This window comes from Sander vitreus, chromosome 18, assembly GCF_031162955.1.
Source record: "Sander vitreus isolate 19-12246 chromosome 18, sanVit1, whole genome shotgun sequence".
NCBI lineage: Eukaryota > Metazoa > Chordata > Actinopteri > Perciformes > Percidae > Sander > Sander vitreus.
In genome coordinates, this window is record NC_135872.1 from 24,015,419 (window position 1) to 24,034,326 (window position 18,908).

Consider the following 18,908-nt stretch of genomic DNA (forward strand, 5'->3'; position numbering starts at 1 on the left):
GCTGCTCTGTGTTGGAAAGACAGTGATCCTCCTGTTGACTCCTTCTGTATCTATGGTATAAAAATGGCTGTGGCCTTGGGCTATATCCTGAACCCCAAATTGCTCCAGATGCTGCGCCATCGGTGTGTGAATGTGTGTGACTGATGAGCAGGCCACCAGTGTATGAGTATGTGTGCGAATGGGGTGAATGGTGCCTGTACCTTTGAGTGGTTGTTAAGATTAGAAAAGGGCCATAATAAATGAAATCCACTTACCACAAATATATATATATAAAACTATGTTGTCATTGATTTTATAACGCTATATGCAGCACTTTTACATGCAGTAATGCCCATGACTCCACAAAGGGCAAATGATCCCACTCACCTGAAACTTGATATGAACAACAAACAGAAGCACCTTTGAGTGTCTTTAAAGTACATTTCTTAACAACATCCCAAAATAAGCAGTTATGTGCACATGTACAGACAGCTTCATTCAGTCCGTCAACACAAAGCGAGAGCTGTCTGTCTGCAAGGCAGCGCAGTACCGCTACACAAACTGAACTCATCCTGTGACAAGACTTGTGATTTAGGTTTAGCAGCAAACATTTTGCAGCTTTTCAGGAATTACTTAATTAGCTGTACACTGTAAGTCATGACAGTGTGTGTGTGTGTGTGTGTGTGTGTGTGTGTGTGTGTGTGTGTGTGTGTGTGTGTGTGTGTGTGTGTGTTGGAACACGTGTTTTACATAATGAGGTGTGTGCACACAAACATTTGGGTGTGGGTGGGATGTTTGTTTTTTTGTGTGTGTGTGTGTGTGTGTGTGTGTGTGTGTGTGTGGCAGAAGACATTAAGCTGTAATTACTATCCAATTAAAACAGGGCCCACCATAAACATAAACACACACACACACACACACACACACACACACACACGTGCACACTGGCACCAAAACACACACGTGCACTCCTTCACTGCCCTCCCCCAACAATAACACGCACAAACACGCCATGTTCGCCCACACAGCAGCACCTGTTGCTGTGTGTCCTCGTGTTGTCCTGCACTGCAGTCGCAGCTCAGTTCAGCTCAGAGAAAGAGACTGTTTGGATTCAGTCAAGCTGAATTTATCACTGACAATAGCCACATTTTTTTTAATTTTTGTTTTGTTTTTGTTGATGTGCAGATATTTGAGTTTACTGACCGAAAGCGAGGGAGCACCGGGAAGAACTGAGCTCCTCCTTTGTGAATGTATAACTTGTAAATATTGGTCTCTGTAGTCTTGGTTTTAATGCATTTTGAAAGGTGATAGGAATGATACATGTGATCATGTATCCCAAAAAAAAAAAAAAAAAAACAGCCAAAGTTGTTTGTTTAAGTATAGCAATTACGACTCATTTTTAAGTTTATAGTGGCGGCGCGCTCTAGTGATTCTGACTGGAGCAAAGCAGGAAGTCAGGTGACAAAATATAAGAGCGCCACATTTCGTATAAGGCTGCGTTCCGACATCCCGCTTCAGCCGTCCGATGGTCCGGCAAAAACGCAGGTCTTTTTCAGCCATTTATTTTGAATGGTGGTAGTGCGTTTAGGCGGCGTCGGGGTTTGCCGCAAGAGGGGAGTACACTCAAAGAAACGCAGCGGGCCTGCGGCTCAACTTTTGGAGAAACACAACCCCACGTGGCCAATCACGTAACCCGCGATCAGACTTGTTAGTGTGTTTTGAGCTATGGTTTGAGGCAGTGTAAGAGTCCCGTACAGTTAACAGGAAACATCACTGCCTTTATCGCTGCCACATGAAAGTTTAAAAACACCATGAGGGCAAAAACCCAAGCACTAAACTGCCCGTGAGTTTGTGTAATAGCTGAACGTTTCCTGCAACGACAAGGCACTCGTTATGTCTCGCTCGTCTCTTTTCTTTCTCCAACTCCTGCGAAATAAGCTGCCTTCAAGTGTGGTCGGAAACATCGAAATCTATAAACGATCCGACGGAAAAGAGTCATTGTGAAATATAAAGTCTACGTGTGCTACATTGGGCGGGGGAGTTAAAGAACACAATAGGATGTCACACAAATGGGCCGTTTTATTGACACTGTTTACGGTCAGCTCTGTGTGTTGCTATGGTTGTTGTACACAAACCAGCCAGCCAACAGTTTGCAAGGCTGCTGTAGCTGATGCATTCCCAAACGAAAAAGTCCACATTTACGGTCGGAAGGAGAACTACACCTACTTTTAAACATTATGAAAGACTTGGATATCAACAGGTTTTGGATATGCACAAACATCGCAACGCCGACCGACCTTTTCAAGAAGCTGGTTGAAGGAATGAAAGACGGAGGCTGTGTTCGGTCGGTCCAAAAAGTCAACCACCAGTGGAAAACTTTAAAAAATAAAAAATAAAAAAAAAATCATATTTTGCACGGCTGCATGTAAACGGAAACATAAGTGGAAGATTCACTTTTATTAAACAACTTCAGATTTTTTTCCTATTTTAGAGTAAGGGCAAAATAATATGTGTATGTAAACGTAGTGTGCCTTTATACCAGCAGAAATTTTGACTCATAGTTGGAAAAGGACAGCTCTTACTACTAACATTAATGATGATGCTGTTATAAATAGAATTCCGCCTGTATTTGTCAAAGTGTCTTTCATTGAAAAGGCCTGGAGGCCTAAATCTGAGACTGAAACCCAGACCATATGCAGTACCTGTCTCTTTAAGACCAGCGCAGTCAAATTTGGGCTAAAAGCCGACCCAGACACAGGGCTACATTTTTCTAATCTATAACTGACCATTATCTTGGCTGGCTAATGCAATGCATTGGCTACACTCTGTCTCGTGTCCCCCGTTCCCAATGCGCATTGTGAATATATACTTGCAACACATGATACACACAGCTTTCTTAAATCTATCATATATGGAAACACAAACCAGAGCCTGGCCAAAGTCCATAGCTACCATGCAACATGGACCACACCTGACCTGAAAAGCACATACTGTTTCTGGTTTGGGTGGAGTAGCAGAACTCTACACATTAAGTTGCATATAGTCCCCAAAAAAAAGGGATGCAGACAGAGGGGTGTAGTTTAGTTTATACTACATTGGGTGTTTGCATAGGCAGACGTGTTCACACCATATAGGCTACATTTGCATTCTACATTTTTCTTATTCTGTATTTTTTTTTAAGGGTGTCAAAAAGTCAAGTACCTAGAAGTTGGTCAAAAATGAATGTGTGGTCTTAAACCAACATTTTGGTTTAAATAAAAAAAATAAAAAAGTTGCAAAAATCCCCACACGTGTCATCCTGAGAAAAAGCTGCGTTGACACAGCAACAGCTTGATAGTAAATACACATCTCTTCCCTTTAGAGCTGCAGAGATTAATCGATTATCGTCAACTATTAACTTAATATATAACTATTTTGATCATCGATTAATCGGTTTGAGTCACTTTTATGAAAAAAAAAAAAAAAAGGACAGAGATTCTCTGATTGCAGCTCCTTAAATGTGAATATTTTCTAGTTTCTTCACTCCAACTGTGACAGTAAACTGGATGTCTTTGAGTTGTGGTCAAGGGCGAAACTTTGTGTTCAACATGGGGGGGGTTGCAATGGCCAGTTTTGATTATTAGGGTAAATAATGCCTATGGTTGTGGTCAAGACAGTTAAGGACGTCGTCTTGGGTTTTGGGAAACACACATTTTTCACCATTTTCTGACATTTTGTAGAACAAACAACTAATCGATTAATTGAGAAACTAATTGACGGATGAATCAACATTGAAAATCGGCTAATCGTTGAAAAGATAATGAATAAAAGCTGACACTTTGGTTACGTCCAATCTTTACCACTACCCCTTCTTAATAAACACTCCAAACTCAAACCTCTGAATTCCATAACCATGAAACTAAAAGTGAATATCAGTCCCTCCAGAAAAACACGATTATGCGATTGCATAATTCGATGCATAATCAGCCAAAGTCCGCATATTTATGCGGGGGCCGCATTTTTTTCCAAATACGCCGCACTTTGACCGCATGAATTGCCGAAAAATATGCGGGGCTTGCATGATTTCATAATCCCCGCATTTCCGTTGCAAAAAAAGTCACATATACCTTAGCAGAAAGTTGAAAAATGTTGCGTTTACTTCACACAAGAGCAGCCATTTTAGTTTTAGTTATGAAGTGACGTAATTACGCGACGTGAACACCATCGAAAAGCTGCACACCCCGCGGTGAAGCCACGATGAAACCGCAGTTTTTGCAAGTTCCCGCAATTTCGTCGCATAAAATTGCATAAATATCCCGCATCTCCCATCGCATTTTTTAAGAAAACGTGCCGCATAATCAAGGATTTTTGCGCGCAAACTCCGTATTTTTCTGGAAGGCTTGGAATATGATGTTTACATCAGTGGTTCTCAAAGTGGCATCCAGGTACCCACCAGGGGGTCCTTGAGGGGGCTCCCCAGCAAAAAGGGAATCATTTATTTTCACTATAATTCCATCCATAAGCAACACAACGACAGAATGTTTGACTATTTCGGTCATGGGTTTCATACACTTTCTGTAATAAAACATCTAAAAGCAGAAAATCCAAATCAGGTGTGTGTGTCACCTGTGACAAAATCTCATCGAATGGGGGTCCGTGGTCTAATTTGTGTCAATTAAGGGGTCCTTGACGTGTAAAGGTTTGAGAACCATGGGCCTACATGACATAACCCAACAGACCTAACTGCTCCATGAGGAGACTAAGCCAATGTCTTTGACTCACTGAGGATGATCAGACCTGAAGCCAAGCACCCACAGATCCAACCAAATTCAACACATCACTGGCACTGACAAAAGGACAGCTCCACCATGTCAACAAGGGAAATCCTGTCTGGTACAAAAACACCCATCCACCCGTCATCGACTCTTGATGATGTTGAAGATAACATCATTCAGTTTTTCCATATGAAACAAGTGCCTTAGAGCTCATATTTGCATGACAATTTCATTTCGCTAAATAAAGCCATGTAATTTGGGTTGTGTTTACTTAAAATCAAACCCATGTCTTTGTTAAGACAGGCAGTTAACGGATTAGAGTCAATTGACTGACATTTCCAGTTGTTTGGCCGACACAGAGTATTACAGAGTGAACAATAGACTGCTGAGTGCCCTTTCTTTTCTCCATCCTTCCACTGGAGATTCTTTTGTATTGTCCACCCACAGAGGAATGAATGATGACACACTGCGAGATGTTACATCCAAAAAAAAAGAGGGGGGGGGGGAGACGTGTCTCTATGGTGTCAAAGTTGTACATTGTTTTGGCAATTGATTACAAGTTCGGTCTGGGACGAAAAAAACAGGCACTGTCCCTTTAAATTGAGAACCTGCTGGAGGAGTCCTTAGAATAAAAACAAAGCAGGAAGGTGAATGAAATGGAATGTAGCCTACTCACCACTGCGGACACACACATAGCATACATCGTCCTGGTTTTCAAAATACGGATGAGGGTCGAGCAAACGTCTGCTAGAGAAGCACTTCTCATCTCTAGATGTTTCTCATCATCGTCATCCTCCTCGGTTTACTGGAGGAGAGAAGCTGAGCCGGGCTCTGGTGCAGCGATAGTCTCAACTGCAGTGTTTTATAGTCCGTGTCTCCAGGTGGACCGGTTTCAGATAGTAGGGGATCAGAGCTTGGTTCAGAAAGAACGCTGTGGTAATTCCCATAGCGATGATAGATGAGGGCCACACACTGGGATCGCCGCCTCGCCCCAGTCAAGGCTTGTCAGTGTGCAGTGCGGCTCTCTTTCAACGCTGCGGCGCCACAGACACTGCTGCGGTGACGTAGACACAAATGGGCGGGAGTTAGCGTCGCACCTCGGCCAATCGCAGCCCCTCGGAAGCCATGCACGTGTGTTGAACCTTACAGGATATGGTTGAACCCCCCCACCCCTGTTTGGGAGTTCGGGGGCGTTGTTCTCGCAGGTGAACCCTGGGTCACGTTCAATCTTAAAACGGCGTCCGAGTATTTTTTTATTCTCCCAGGATGGCTAAGGCATGTCCCGCCCTACTCTGCCTTTGTCTGCTTCTGATTGGCTTACACTGAAATTCCTAACTCTGACCAATCCCACTCATCTTGCCTAAAACAAAACAACCCAACCAGAGCAGGCAAAAAGTACTAGCCAATCAGAGGGAGAGTAGGACGGGTTATGCCTTTTCACTGCCTTCGCCATCCTAGGAAAACAATTATTGAGGTGCGTGTAGGCCAATGTAAACTTGTGACAGTGCGATTTTATATTATCTAGGCTACGTTTAAACAGCCTGGTGATCATTCCAAGCTTTTACATTACATGTCATTTAACTGACGCTTTTATACAATTGCTACATACGTCAGAGGCAGCACGACTCTGGAGCAACTAGGGGTTAAGTGTCTCGTTCAGGGACACATTGTTTGATGTTTCGCAGTGGGAATTGATCCTAGATCTCCCACACCAACGGCATGTGTCATATCCACTGCGCCATCACCACCCAAAGCTTGTTGTTTTTAAACAAAATTAAAGTATAACTTTCAGTAATAATCAACACACGACATGATGAGGCCCTTCAAAAAGCCTTTTATTAAAAGTTTGTTTTTATTTTCTGAAATTATCCAGTCCCAAAACAGAAAGTAAAAGAACAAAGGAAATGTATAACAATTGATTCATGTTGTTTGGAAGATTTCTGAATACCTTGCAGTTGTATGGTGCTGGTAAATCACTTATGCTATTGGATTGGATCTCTCTAAATGCAGATAACAAAGCTGTAATGGCTTTTTGAGCCCAGATGCACCCAGCCTCACTATTGTGAACTGTGATACAGCTTGGCCTCTATCAGCGGCATTGTCATCAGCCTGGTTTTCATTAGTACTTTGTGTATTTTGCTATTTGTAAAAGTGCAGAATAATGCTCAACAGTAATTTAACAGCCTTTTTTTATCCTGTGCTCTAAATTTTAGGTTTACAAACGGCCTGCAAATCCTTTTTTTTTTTGGCTCTGCTGTGGAAAAGAGGCAATTGTTATTTTTGTGAACTTCAACACATTTGACCAACTGCATTATTAGTGAAAATGAGAAAGACAACAGGATTTTTTAGTAGTTTAAGTTGCCCAAATCTCAATCATACACCTTGCGGAAGAGAAATGATTTTAGGTTTACATGGACCTATTTTGCCATGTAAATATGAGAACTTGTTGGAAAAGATCGAATAAATTGAGGTGTTGGCAATCTTAAACACTCCACTACATCCAGATTTCTACTGGACTATTCTTTCATAATGATATCAGGCATCAACTGTGGGACCGCCACTGTCCTACATGTGTCAGTGGATCAAACATGGTGGCTTGAGCCAGCCACCCGGTGGGTTTGTCGGTCTGTTCGGAGCAGTCAACCTGTCCTACGTCCAGTTACCGTCCTGCTGTCAAGATATCCAGACACAACACGTGCAGTGTTTTGGCCCGTCAGGCAAGACATTAGTAAACAGTCTGCATACACTCAAGCTGGCATGCTCATAGACTCATACGTTACCGCAAATAGCAGCAGCTGATAAAAGAGTGGAGCACCATCTGCCCTGCTTGTGGAGGGGAAGTGGACACGGAGCGGCAAGGGAGGGAGAGGGGGAGGAGATAAAGGAGTGGTACATGCCACTTGGCTTTTGCTGGTGGGGGAAGAACTGTATATGAGTGTATCAGTGAATCATAGCATGACAGCAGAAGCAGGACAAGCCACGAGAAATTAAGAGTTAAGGCAATCCTGTTGATATTAGGCCTAAGGTACGGAAAGGTTTGACCCCAGAGAGCAGGATGAAGAGGATATATTGCACATATGTCCTGACCAACGCTGCTGCTCAGTCATGCTGCAGAGCAGAGCTGACGTTTAGTGGGCTAAACAGTCTGAGTGGCTGCAGGGCCACACATATCCTCAGACTGCAGTTACTAGGTGAAGTTGCCTTAAATAGAACAGAAGTAAAACACAGTCTATTTAGGGGGGGAAAGTTTTGGTCTTTGTGTTTGAGAAGGTGTATGTATATAGGAGAGAGCAACACAATGGGTTAGAAAGAAAAAATGTGTGCATTCATGCATGTTTGCACGTTCGTCTTTAATCAAATATGTTTGGACAGTTTCAGTGGTATTACACACACACACACACACACACACACACACGCTCAAATATTCTACTCATGCATTCAACAACACCTATCAACAGTACACCCACAAACCGCAGCCCACCCTACACATTCTAATCACTGCTGTTGTAATTCTTTGTTTATTACAACGTCTTATATTTTCATAGTTTTGGCAACATTGGTAAAAAGAAGTCAGGTGAGGCAAAGCACATTGATATCAATCCCCCAGGTTACTTCACTGTAACTTATTTATTTAGGATAACAGTAAAATTATAACCCAAAAGTGAACCTATCAGATCGCACTTGCAGGGCACAATCACAGTAAGTGTGGTCCATTATGCCATTGGTTCCCAAACTTGTTAACATCAAGGACCCCTAAACTGATTAGACCACAGACCCCCATTTGATAAGATTTTGTCCCAATCTGATAGGATTTTTGCTTTTAGATGTTTTATTACAGAAAGTGTATGAAACCCATGACTAAAATAGTCCTACATTCTGTCATTGTGTTACTTATGGATAGAATTATAGTGACAAAAAATATTCCCCTTTTTGCTGAGGACCCCCAGGACCCCTGGGGGGTCCCCTGACCCCACTTTGGGAACCACATTATTAATCAACGTACACAGGTGTGATGTGGGAACTTTAAACCTCCAGTGCATGGTTAAATTGACTTTTTTTGTGCCCATTAGTTTCAAAATGTGGAATATTTGCATGTTCATATGTAGATTCGGGAGTAGGTGTAATTTTAACTGAATAATTTAACCTTTTATTGCGAAACAACACATTATTATCAAAGCAGGGTATTTTTAAAAGTCTTTAAAAAAATGTCTGGAGGGGATCTGGAGGGAAATGAACATGAATGCACAGTACCACTTTATGCTAGGCATGCTTTAACTCTATCTTCATCCTGGTGTTTATGCGATGAAAGAGAGAGAGACTCTGTCTATGATATTGATATTGTTAGTGTGGTTTTCTGGCATTATATGGTTTAAAATACTAACTTAATGGCATTTACAACTGCCGGTGAGATCCTCATGAGCATAATTTTTTTATATCAAACCTATAATAATCCAAATCAGCCAGGTAATTAAGTTTGACCCCATCCTACGCACATGTTCAACTTCTCAACAATGGCTGTACAAGCACAGACTTAAGAAAACTTTTGTTCTCAAGACATAAAAGCAGATACCTGAGTAGTGCTTTCTGTTGTGACATATTAATTCATCTGTACAGCATGCTGTGCATGTTGGCGGTCTGCTGTAATCACATAGCTCACATAGCTAACCCTTAGAGAACGGAGATCCAGCGGGCGGCGGGAGAAGTCTGCGAGAGATCATTGTTTATGATTGAAATTCTTATTGAAATTCTTTTATTAGGAATAACCCCTTGAGATGTAGCATCTCGTTTTTGAGGGGGTCCTTAAAGGCAAACATATACAATACATTCACAATTAGACAAAACAGTTAACAAAACAACTTGAGGAGACCTCAAGAAAAACATACATCAAACATACATACATACATACTGACAGACAAAAGACAAAGCTCTCCATCACACCAAAACCACCCATATCCTCCCCATTCAAACCATTAAATATTAGACAATAAACAGTTAAGGTCATTAATATACAGTTGAAAATAAAAATAAAGTAAATAAATAAAAATAGAAATATCAAGCATGACGAAAGCAGTTGCAGAAGAAGAGCCATCTTAAAATGGTGAAAAGAGGAGATAGATCTAAAAGACCTAGGTAAACCATTCCAATTGGAAGTACATTCTTAAGCTACAGTTTATTTTTTTCACAATGTTGTCAATATGAAGTCTGAAGGTAAGTCGGGAATCGAGCCAGAGGCCAAGATATTTAAACTCCTCAACATTCTCTAGAGGTGTACCATCCAGGAATTTAACATCAAGAGAGTTATTTTGCTTATGGAGTGCAGATCTAGTTGCAAAGAGCATGCTATAGCACTTTTTTTATTCAATAGAAGCAGATTAGAAGAAAACCATGTTTGCATACGATTTAAATCAAATTGAAGTGAGGTTTGAATCTCAGATATGTCATGTTTAGATGTATACATAACTGTGTCATCTGCATATAGATGGAACTGACAGTCTAAACATATTTGTGGTAGATCATTTATAAAAATGGAAAATAAAAGGGGCCCTAGGGAAGAACCTTGAGGGACACCCGTTTCAATTATTCTAGGCTGGGAGAGAGCAGCATTAAAAGAAATGCTTTGACGTCTGTAATGAAGCTATGCATTAAACCAGAGAACAGCTGATTTGGAAAGGCCAATAGCATATAGTTTATCAAGAAGAATATAATGATTGACCATGTCAAACGCCTTAGTGAGGTCAATAAAAATTGCACCAGTAGACCTGTTGTTATCTTGTGCAGAAAAAATATCATAAATGGTAAATATTGTAAGGGCTGTTGTTGAAGAATGATTAGGTCTAAATCCAGATTGATTTGGAGTCAAGAGGGAGAAGTCATTCATATATTTAGACAGTTGCCTAAAAATAAGCTTTTCAAATATCTTAGCTACATTACTAATTATGGAAATTGGCCTATAATTGTTGACATCAAGTGAGTCACCACCTTTGTGTAGTGGTGTTACTTTCGCAAATTTCCACATTAATGGAATTACACAAGTGGAAAGTGTTAAATTAAATAACTCACATAGTGGAAATGCTAGGACGTGCAAAGAAAGCTTAATAAACTTAATGTCCAGACCATCAGGACCAGCACCATTAGAAGATTTTATTTCTGAGATTGCCTGTTGGACATCAGAGGGATGAATTGTTGAAAATGAAAATGAGAATGAGCCATTGTTCACAGTATTTGTTATGCTAGAATAGGAGAGTTCAGATGATCGAGAACAACAGATTGGCCATTGGCATAGGGTCAGTAATAATGTTGTTGTTCGTTCTAAGTTTGGTAGGAAGACTTTTATTGGTTTTCTTAATTAAAGAGTTACGTTTCTTCCAGAATTGCTTAGGGTTTTTGATGTCATCTGATAAAGAATACTTATAATAATTTTATTTTGCATTCCTTGTTTTGGTTGTACAATCATTTCTTAATTTCTTATATTCAGACCAATCAGCAGCTTCCTTTGTCATGTGGTATCTGACCCAGGCTTTATCTCGTTGTTTAAATAAATGTATTAGATCACCGTTAATCCAAGGTAAATGACTCCCCTTGACTTTAACAGATGTCCAAGGTGCATGCCTATCTATGACTTTAAGAACCTCTGACAGAAAAAAGTTCCAAGCGTCTTCAACATAAGGGATCATTTGAAATCTAGACCAGTTAATGCTTATTAAATCTTGGATGAAAGCATCTGTGTTTAGTTTTTTACACTGTCTTATCCTAATTACTTTAGATGGCAGACGGGGTAGTCTTATTTTCCAAACACAAAAAACAACAATTGAGTGATCACTAAAACAATCAGATAATACCCCAGATTGAGATATTCTATTTGGATGGGTAACCAAGATCCAGTCCAGAAGAGACTTAGACTTATTAGTCACCCTAGTCGTATCAACAATGAGTTGAGTAAGGTTTAGACCATTAAATAAGTTTTTCTCTTGAAAAGATGAGCAATCAAGCCAATTACGATTGAAATCACCCAGTAAAATCAACTCATTTGCATAGTCTAAAGAATTAATAGTAGCAAGAATACAATTTGTCGATTCAACAGGGGAATTAGGAGGTCTATAGATGTTACCTATAATTATCTGCTTGTTTTCAGGAAAAGCAATATTAACAAATAACACACACACACGCACACCACGATACACACACAAGAACACAGAAACTGGTCAAACCAAGGCATAGCCTAGGATTAATTTAAAACAAGAAACAAAAAAATAGAAAACAAACAAGAATGCAGGCTCAGGCCGCAAAAATATTAACTGGGAATGCTTTATACATATCCTAAATGTTTCACTATGTACAGACCTCATTATGAGACAGCCAATAGGCTGTCGTAAGAAAAAAAATAAAGAAATTAATAAATAGCCTAGTAGTAATAGAACTCAGTGAGAAGCTGCATATGCAAATTAAAGAAACCAAATAATATTTATCAGCCACTGAATTCTTTTTAATATAGCCAGCCCTATAGGCTATAAGAGAAAAAGAAAAACGTCTCAATATTCTGGTCTGGGAGGAAATTATAAATCATTTTCATATCATGTAAACCTTCAAGAGGTAATCAAATACATCCAGATTACGCTACTACAAACAAACAAACATCAGCAACAACCAATCAATAGACTACCTTGAACAGGACAGAAGCAGTCCGTCATTTAGGTTGTAATTCCTGAAGAAACTTTTCAGCTTCCACTGAGGTTTTGCACAGCACCGATTTACCATCAGGGGTAATCTTGAGCGTTGGAGTATTTAATGTCCAGTTGACGGAGTTTCTTTTTGATATCATCAAACTCCCGAAGCTTTTGGAGAAGACTGGTACTGAAATCCGGGAAGATATGGACACGTTTGTCATTGTACTTAAGTTCTTCTTTTTCACGGGCAAGTCGTAGGATTTTAAACTTACTATGATCCTGTTTAAAGCTATAGCGCGTCGTTTCTGTCGCCCCCATGAGGAATTCTAAGTAATGACAACAAATTTCCATTATATTCCATTCTCTGTGGGATTATTTTTGTGCCTTTAATTAGTATCAAACTAAAATCACTAACTCAAGCCAAAAAAATGTCATCTCAAAAGGTAAAACTTAAAACTTGCAAACAAAACATTTGTTGGTCAACCACAACAATTTGTAGTTAACAATAGCTAGATAATAATAAAGTAGGGCTGCAGCTATCGATTATTTTAGTAATCGAGTATTCTACCGATTATTCCATCGATTAATCGGATAAGAAATACTTAGTAAACAGCAATAGTAAATATTTATTATTGCTGTGTACTAAAAAAAAAAAAGGAAAAAGCAAACATTTTTATTGCCAAATTCCAAGTACTTTTTTGGTGGCCCAAATGTTAATATTTTTCACCCCCTTCCCCTTCTTGCCTCTGGCTCTTTGCACTGGATATGCAATATAGCTGTTCACTAAACAGAGGGTAAATGTGACGGTGCAAAGCTTACAGCAGGTCCACTCAACTACACTGTTCTGGGGGACACATTTTGAGAAGCCTAATACACAGTGAGGAGAAAGAATAAAGAATGCAGACATCACCGGCATGATGACGTCATTCACATGCATATTAAGTGGCCATGCTGGGGGGAGGAGCCTGTTGGTCTCCGGCAGCAGCTAAGTTTCCAAAGATTAGTAGCAAACTAATAAACAGACTACAAACCAACAGCTTTCGTTTTAGCTTGTTGGTAAAACATCGCTATTTGCAGAGCAGCATGCTGTAGGCTAGTTGTGTAAAACAGCGCGGTGGACGAGAGCAGCAGACGTTTATTACCTTGTGTCGGGTTCGCTCCGTGGAATGGATGATTACACTGGATGTTTTCTACAAAGATGATGTAGTAGCATGTTTGCAGCTTTAAATGATCCCAAACTTTCTGTCGTTTTCTCTCGCCTGTCTCTTCTCTTAGACCCTCGCTATTTTCGTCTTCGTTCATTTGTAATCTGGGCTGTCAGTCTTGTGCATAGACAGTATATAAACGTCTTGTGTCCACAGAAGCGTCAACCTGTTGCGTGCGCTAGTAATTATCCTCCGTGTGGAAACACAGTGAGCCGTGCAACCTTAATTACATTGATTTAACGAAGCTTCGAGGCAAAGAATTTTGCTTCGAGGATTTTTTTGTAATCAAATTATTCGAGGAATCGTTTCAGCCCTATATTAAAGACATAATAAACCATATAGTGATCTACCTGGGACAGCATCGTAGGTCTGCTCGGGTCCTACAATGTTTCATTGTTCGAGACGATAATTAATACAGCTCCATTGAGTAAGGCCTCACTAAGCCTATATGATTCCCATGGCAAATTAGCTCAGTAACGTACAGTAAGCCAACGTTACTTGGCTTGGCTAGCATTTGTTATAGATAACGTTAGCAGTTAGCTAACGTTAAATGCTAACTTACATAGCTTTACTAGTAACTTAACACAACGAAACAACAAATGTCTCTTAACCATGCTAGCAACGTACATCACAGACCATATATATGATCAATACTTACACTTTATTAGTCTTGAAGGAATCTGCTGTTTAGAGTGGTTTGTGTGTCCTCCAGGGTCTCTAATGTTAGCTGCACTGAAACGTCAGGGCAGGCAGGCACTGAGCTGTCACTCAAACGTACTTCAAAAATTAATTAGCCAATGGGGATGCACCACTGTAAGACCCGCCCACGCGAGAGGTTTGTGCCAGAATTGCAAACAAAGAGTCTGGAAGCGCAAACGAGAAAGCTGGGAGCGCAACCGCAAACGTGATGGAGAGAGCAAAAGACTGATCATTGAGAAAAAAGCAGAGGGAACTGTAAACAGACGGACATAATATCAAACAAATAAAAGTCCATTAGTTTACGACTACATAAATGTTTTGTTTGCAAGTTTTACATTTGAGATGAATTTTTTTTTGCTTGAGTTAGTGATTTTGGTTTGACACTGATTGATACTTTTGCTTGGAATTAAAAAGGCACAAAAATAATCCCATAATTATTATTATTGTGGCCAAATGTTCATGTTTTGTTCTCCTTGAATTCAAAGCTGCATGTAAAAACGGACCCTTTAGAGGTTTAGGAGTGAACTTGTAGAAAGTAAAATACACTTCATTGAAATGCGACAGAAACAAAATAAAACTATGAAAAGTCGTTTTTGGGTTGTCTTTCCACTTTTCCAGCCACCGCAACTCTAGTTTTGATTGAAATAAACACAGTTTACCGATTTACATGTAAAAAATATGTTGGTTCTATACACGCTAAAAGTATTATTTTCTTAAATGGAGTCTGGTGGATTTAGTGCTAGCGACTTCAGAGCTGTTTCTGGTTAAACAGAAAGGTCTTTAGGTTTTTAAAATGCTTATCTCTGTAGGGATCCTTCCCATAATGCTGTCAGACACTTAGAATATTAATCTGAGGCTAGTGAGGTGTAAAATTATGGAACAGCTTGAATGAGGACCTCAAGCAATGTCCAAAAATGGAACAGTTTAAACTGAAATATAAAGGAGTTGATTCTCACAGGGTACAGAGAGAAATGTGCTTGATTATCATTGTTTGTATATTGTTTAATTATTTAGATTCATTCTTAGCTTCCTTTTTTCATTTTATTTAAATTTTTTGGGAATTTCCAAATGGATTTATATTTTTGATACTAAAATGTGTATGTTGGTTAAAATACAAAATAGGCCAGAAATTATAATACACAATTGATACGAATATATGAGAAATAACTTGTATTTAGTAAGAGAATGGGTAAATAAAGTTAAATATTGAAAGAGTAAGAGAGGAAAAAAAGAGAAAAAGATGACAATGAGAGAGAAAATAATACAATAACAAGGTTAGCCTGACCTCTATTGGACAAACTTGGTAAGTACAACTTACACACACACACACACACACGCACACACACACACACACACACACACACACACACACACACACACACACACACACACACACACACAAGATTGTTTGTATTTTTACAGTAATTAAAGTTAAAAAATAAAAAATGAATCCGATCAGATACACTTTTCATTTAGTTTATCTGAAGACTGAGAGTCGGCTCCTGTCAATGACAAGTTTTGGAATATTTTCCAAAGATCAGACTGCATTTGTTGGTGTTTGTTTTAGTTATTATTTTTTTAAGTCAGTCACGATTGCTTCTTAGTTAGTCATTCAATTAGAGATAAAACAATAATAAAATAATGAAAAACTTATCTGATGCCTCGAGCACTCATTCTTGACATCATAAATTTTAGTATGCAAGATCACAATGATCATTAAATAAAATTCCATTTTTTATAGCCCAAAAACAACATGTGAACCCTCCATTACTGTCACAACACACATTAAATAATCTAGTCATATGATACTCTGCTTATATTGTTATTGACTCACTTGACTTAAACCCTTTCTCTAGTGGAGCCGCTCTCAGTTTTGGGCCTCCTTGTATTGTTATAAGTGTGAAATGATTATTGAAATAGGACAAACATTTAAAATCCAATTTGATACATGTTGAACTGAACACATTTATTTCAATAGGGTGTGATTGATTTATATTTGGCTTTATTATTTGCTTTTGAAGCATCTAAGTGGTTAGCGCTAAATAAAAATCACCTTCTCTACCCAAAGACTTAGTCTTGTGACACAGAGTCACGTAATACCTCTTTTACACCAATGGCCAGGGTCGGACCAGGGTTATCTGACCTGTGTTCAACATTCTTTTGTCAATTCAGACCAAGCCAGTGAACACGGGTTGATCCCTGGTCATGACAATTCTAGTCTGTGTCTCAAACCGCCTACTTGCACACTTCAAACACTTAGTTTTAAGTATATAGTGTAGATAACGCAAAAAGTCAGTGCACTGAAAGTACCCGGATGACCCTCTAAAAGCAGTCCAAAAGTTCAGTGTGGAACGATAGACCCTACTCGCACTAAACGGGCGCCATCTTGACTACAAAGCGGTAGGGGAGGGACCAGGGACCTTGACCGGCAGCTGATTGGACGAACGCATCACGTGGGTCTTGCTGCTCCCGAATTTCAAAACCGACTATAATGGCGGCTCGTTCAGAATACGATCTCGTATTTTACGAAAATAGTTCACCGAAACGTGCTTCTGAAAACATTTTAAGCGAGAAAGAGGCCATGGAGTTGCTGAATCTGTCTGTTTTTCTTTGGGTTTTTTTTTTAATCGACAAAAGGTCAGTTTAAAAGATTTTTGTCTGATTTTGAGAGGCGACGAGCCGAGCGACCGCTACTCATTTCGTCACGCTCATCCCGCTCGTCATTTCTGGTAAGTGTTTTAACATAAGTGTTCCTTTTGGTAAGTGCACATCAGCAGTGTACTGACAGAAGTATGCGGAATGAGACACAGCCCTAGTCTATATCTACGGCGTTCCACTTCCGGGATTGCTCCGTTGCTGGAAATTCCACCAGGATGTCACTCTTTTCGGCCGGTTGTCCGTAAACTTTCACATTCTGTGTGTTGTAGCCAGGGGTTAAATTGGGATTTGTTATGTGTTGAAAAATAAAGCATTAAATGGCACTTTGTGGTTGGAGTTTTGTGCAAAGAAATGAAGAAATCAAGTCTTACATGAAATGTGCAAAACTGCAAGGTTGAGAGCCTTTACTTTGCATTGTTGTAGTATCAACAGGTATTAGGGCATTGAGCATTTACATTTCTGTTAAACAGTCATCACTTGTATTACCTTGTTATAATATAAGAAGTGACCCATACAACGTGCCAAACATAATGTGCCACATGAAGAGACAGTACAGCATGACAGTAGCAACAGCTGAGAAGATTTGGGTCTTTGGTGACCAGGTCCACCTCACAAACTTCCTTCTCCCATTCTCTCTCTTTACTAGCCGCCTACTACAACACACACACACGAGTGGGGCTCTCCGACGGCGATGACCAGGTCAACAGCTTGGTCAGCGACATGAATGGTTTTGGTGTTTTGTCTTGTCTTATCTGTTTTCCTGTCATTTTTGTAGCCTGGTTTTCTGTCATGTCTTGTTTCCTTCTGTTGTGTGATTATTGGTCTTGTTTTATGTTCCGTTTCCTGTTTTATTTTGATCGTCTGCTCTCTGTCTTATCTTGTCTAGTTTTACTCCCTGTGTTTTCCCGCTCTTGTGATTGCCTGATGTTTTCCACCTGTTTCCCAGCCCTTGTGTCACCTGCCTCTTGTTACGTCATTACCCTCTGTATTTAGTCTTTGTGTTCCCCTTGTCTTGTGTCAGATCATTGTATTGGTTTGTTCCGGCCGTGTTTCTCCGTGTCAGCTATTCTCTGGACTCCCTTGTTTTTTTGTTTTTTTTGCGTTTTGGTTTAATAAATCCTCAACTTAAACTTTCTCCTGCCTGCCTGCTCTCTGCCTTTGGGTCCTCAACTTCCTGGAACTTAACAGAATGATCTGACCAACTGGACCCAGCAGAGAGGCTTCTTTTTTCCTGGTGGGTTCCCAGTTTTTGTTCCTACTGTTTGCTGCTCCAAGCTACCTGGAATATGGATTCTGCATCCTCCGTGACTGATGAGCTCTACGAGGTAATTTGGGACCTAATTAAGCTTAAAACCATGTGGAAGGAAGCTGACAGTGATTACCAGAAGGAGGCTATTCTGTCGTTTGGTCGTGTGAAAGTCTCAGAAAAGCCTTGGCTAGAGGACTCCATTCCAGACTGGGTTAAATGCTTCTTGTCAACTCCAGCTCATTCCTCTGCTAAGGGTTTGTGTTTCCAAGCCAGCTAAATCCAGCAACGCTCCTCTTCTCACTCCCGGCCTACCCCAGTGCCAGCAAACACCCACCAGCCTGTCTGTTGCTCAGCCCACTAGGACTTTGACTTCCGGATTTTTGTCAGTCACCCAGCCTGCTTCTTTGCCTAGTACTCCTAGCCCTGTCGATTCGCCATACGGAGGAGAGCCAGAGACTGATGACTATTTTATACAGTACGCTTTCTAGCAGCTCCCCTGAACTCCTATCTATCAGCTCAGCAGCTGTCTGTTCAGCAGATACCCTCGACTGCAAGCAATCTTTTGAGGGTACTCGCCTAGCCATATTCCCTGGGAAGGCGGAGATGGGGAAGAAGACAACATGGCTCCCGACGCCATTCCCTGATTCACCCTCTCTTCAGCCCAGAGGCCTCGCTGTCCAGCAGCCTCGAGCCCGTGCTA

At 40.2% G+C, this 18,908-nt stretch overlaps 1 protein-coding gene across 1 annotated transcript in view; it reads right to left on the reverse strand.

Annotated features, from left to right (window-relative positions):
* tnfrsf21 (tumor necrosis factor receptor superfamily, member 21) overlaps positions 1-5,779 on the reverse strand; it is a 64,684-nt gene extending 58,905 nt beyond the window's left edge. Inside the window, exon 1 of the mRNA XM_078274605.1 lies at positions 5,410-5,779. Within this exon, the coding sequence (XP_078130731.1) occupies positions 5,410-5,499 (90 nt within the window). The 5' untranslated portion in view covers positions 5,500-5,779. The remainder of the gene's footprint in view (positions 1-5,409) is intronic.
* Positions 5,780-18,908: the final 13,129 nt, after the last annotated feature.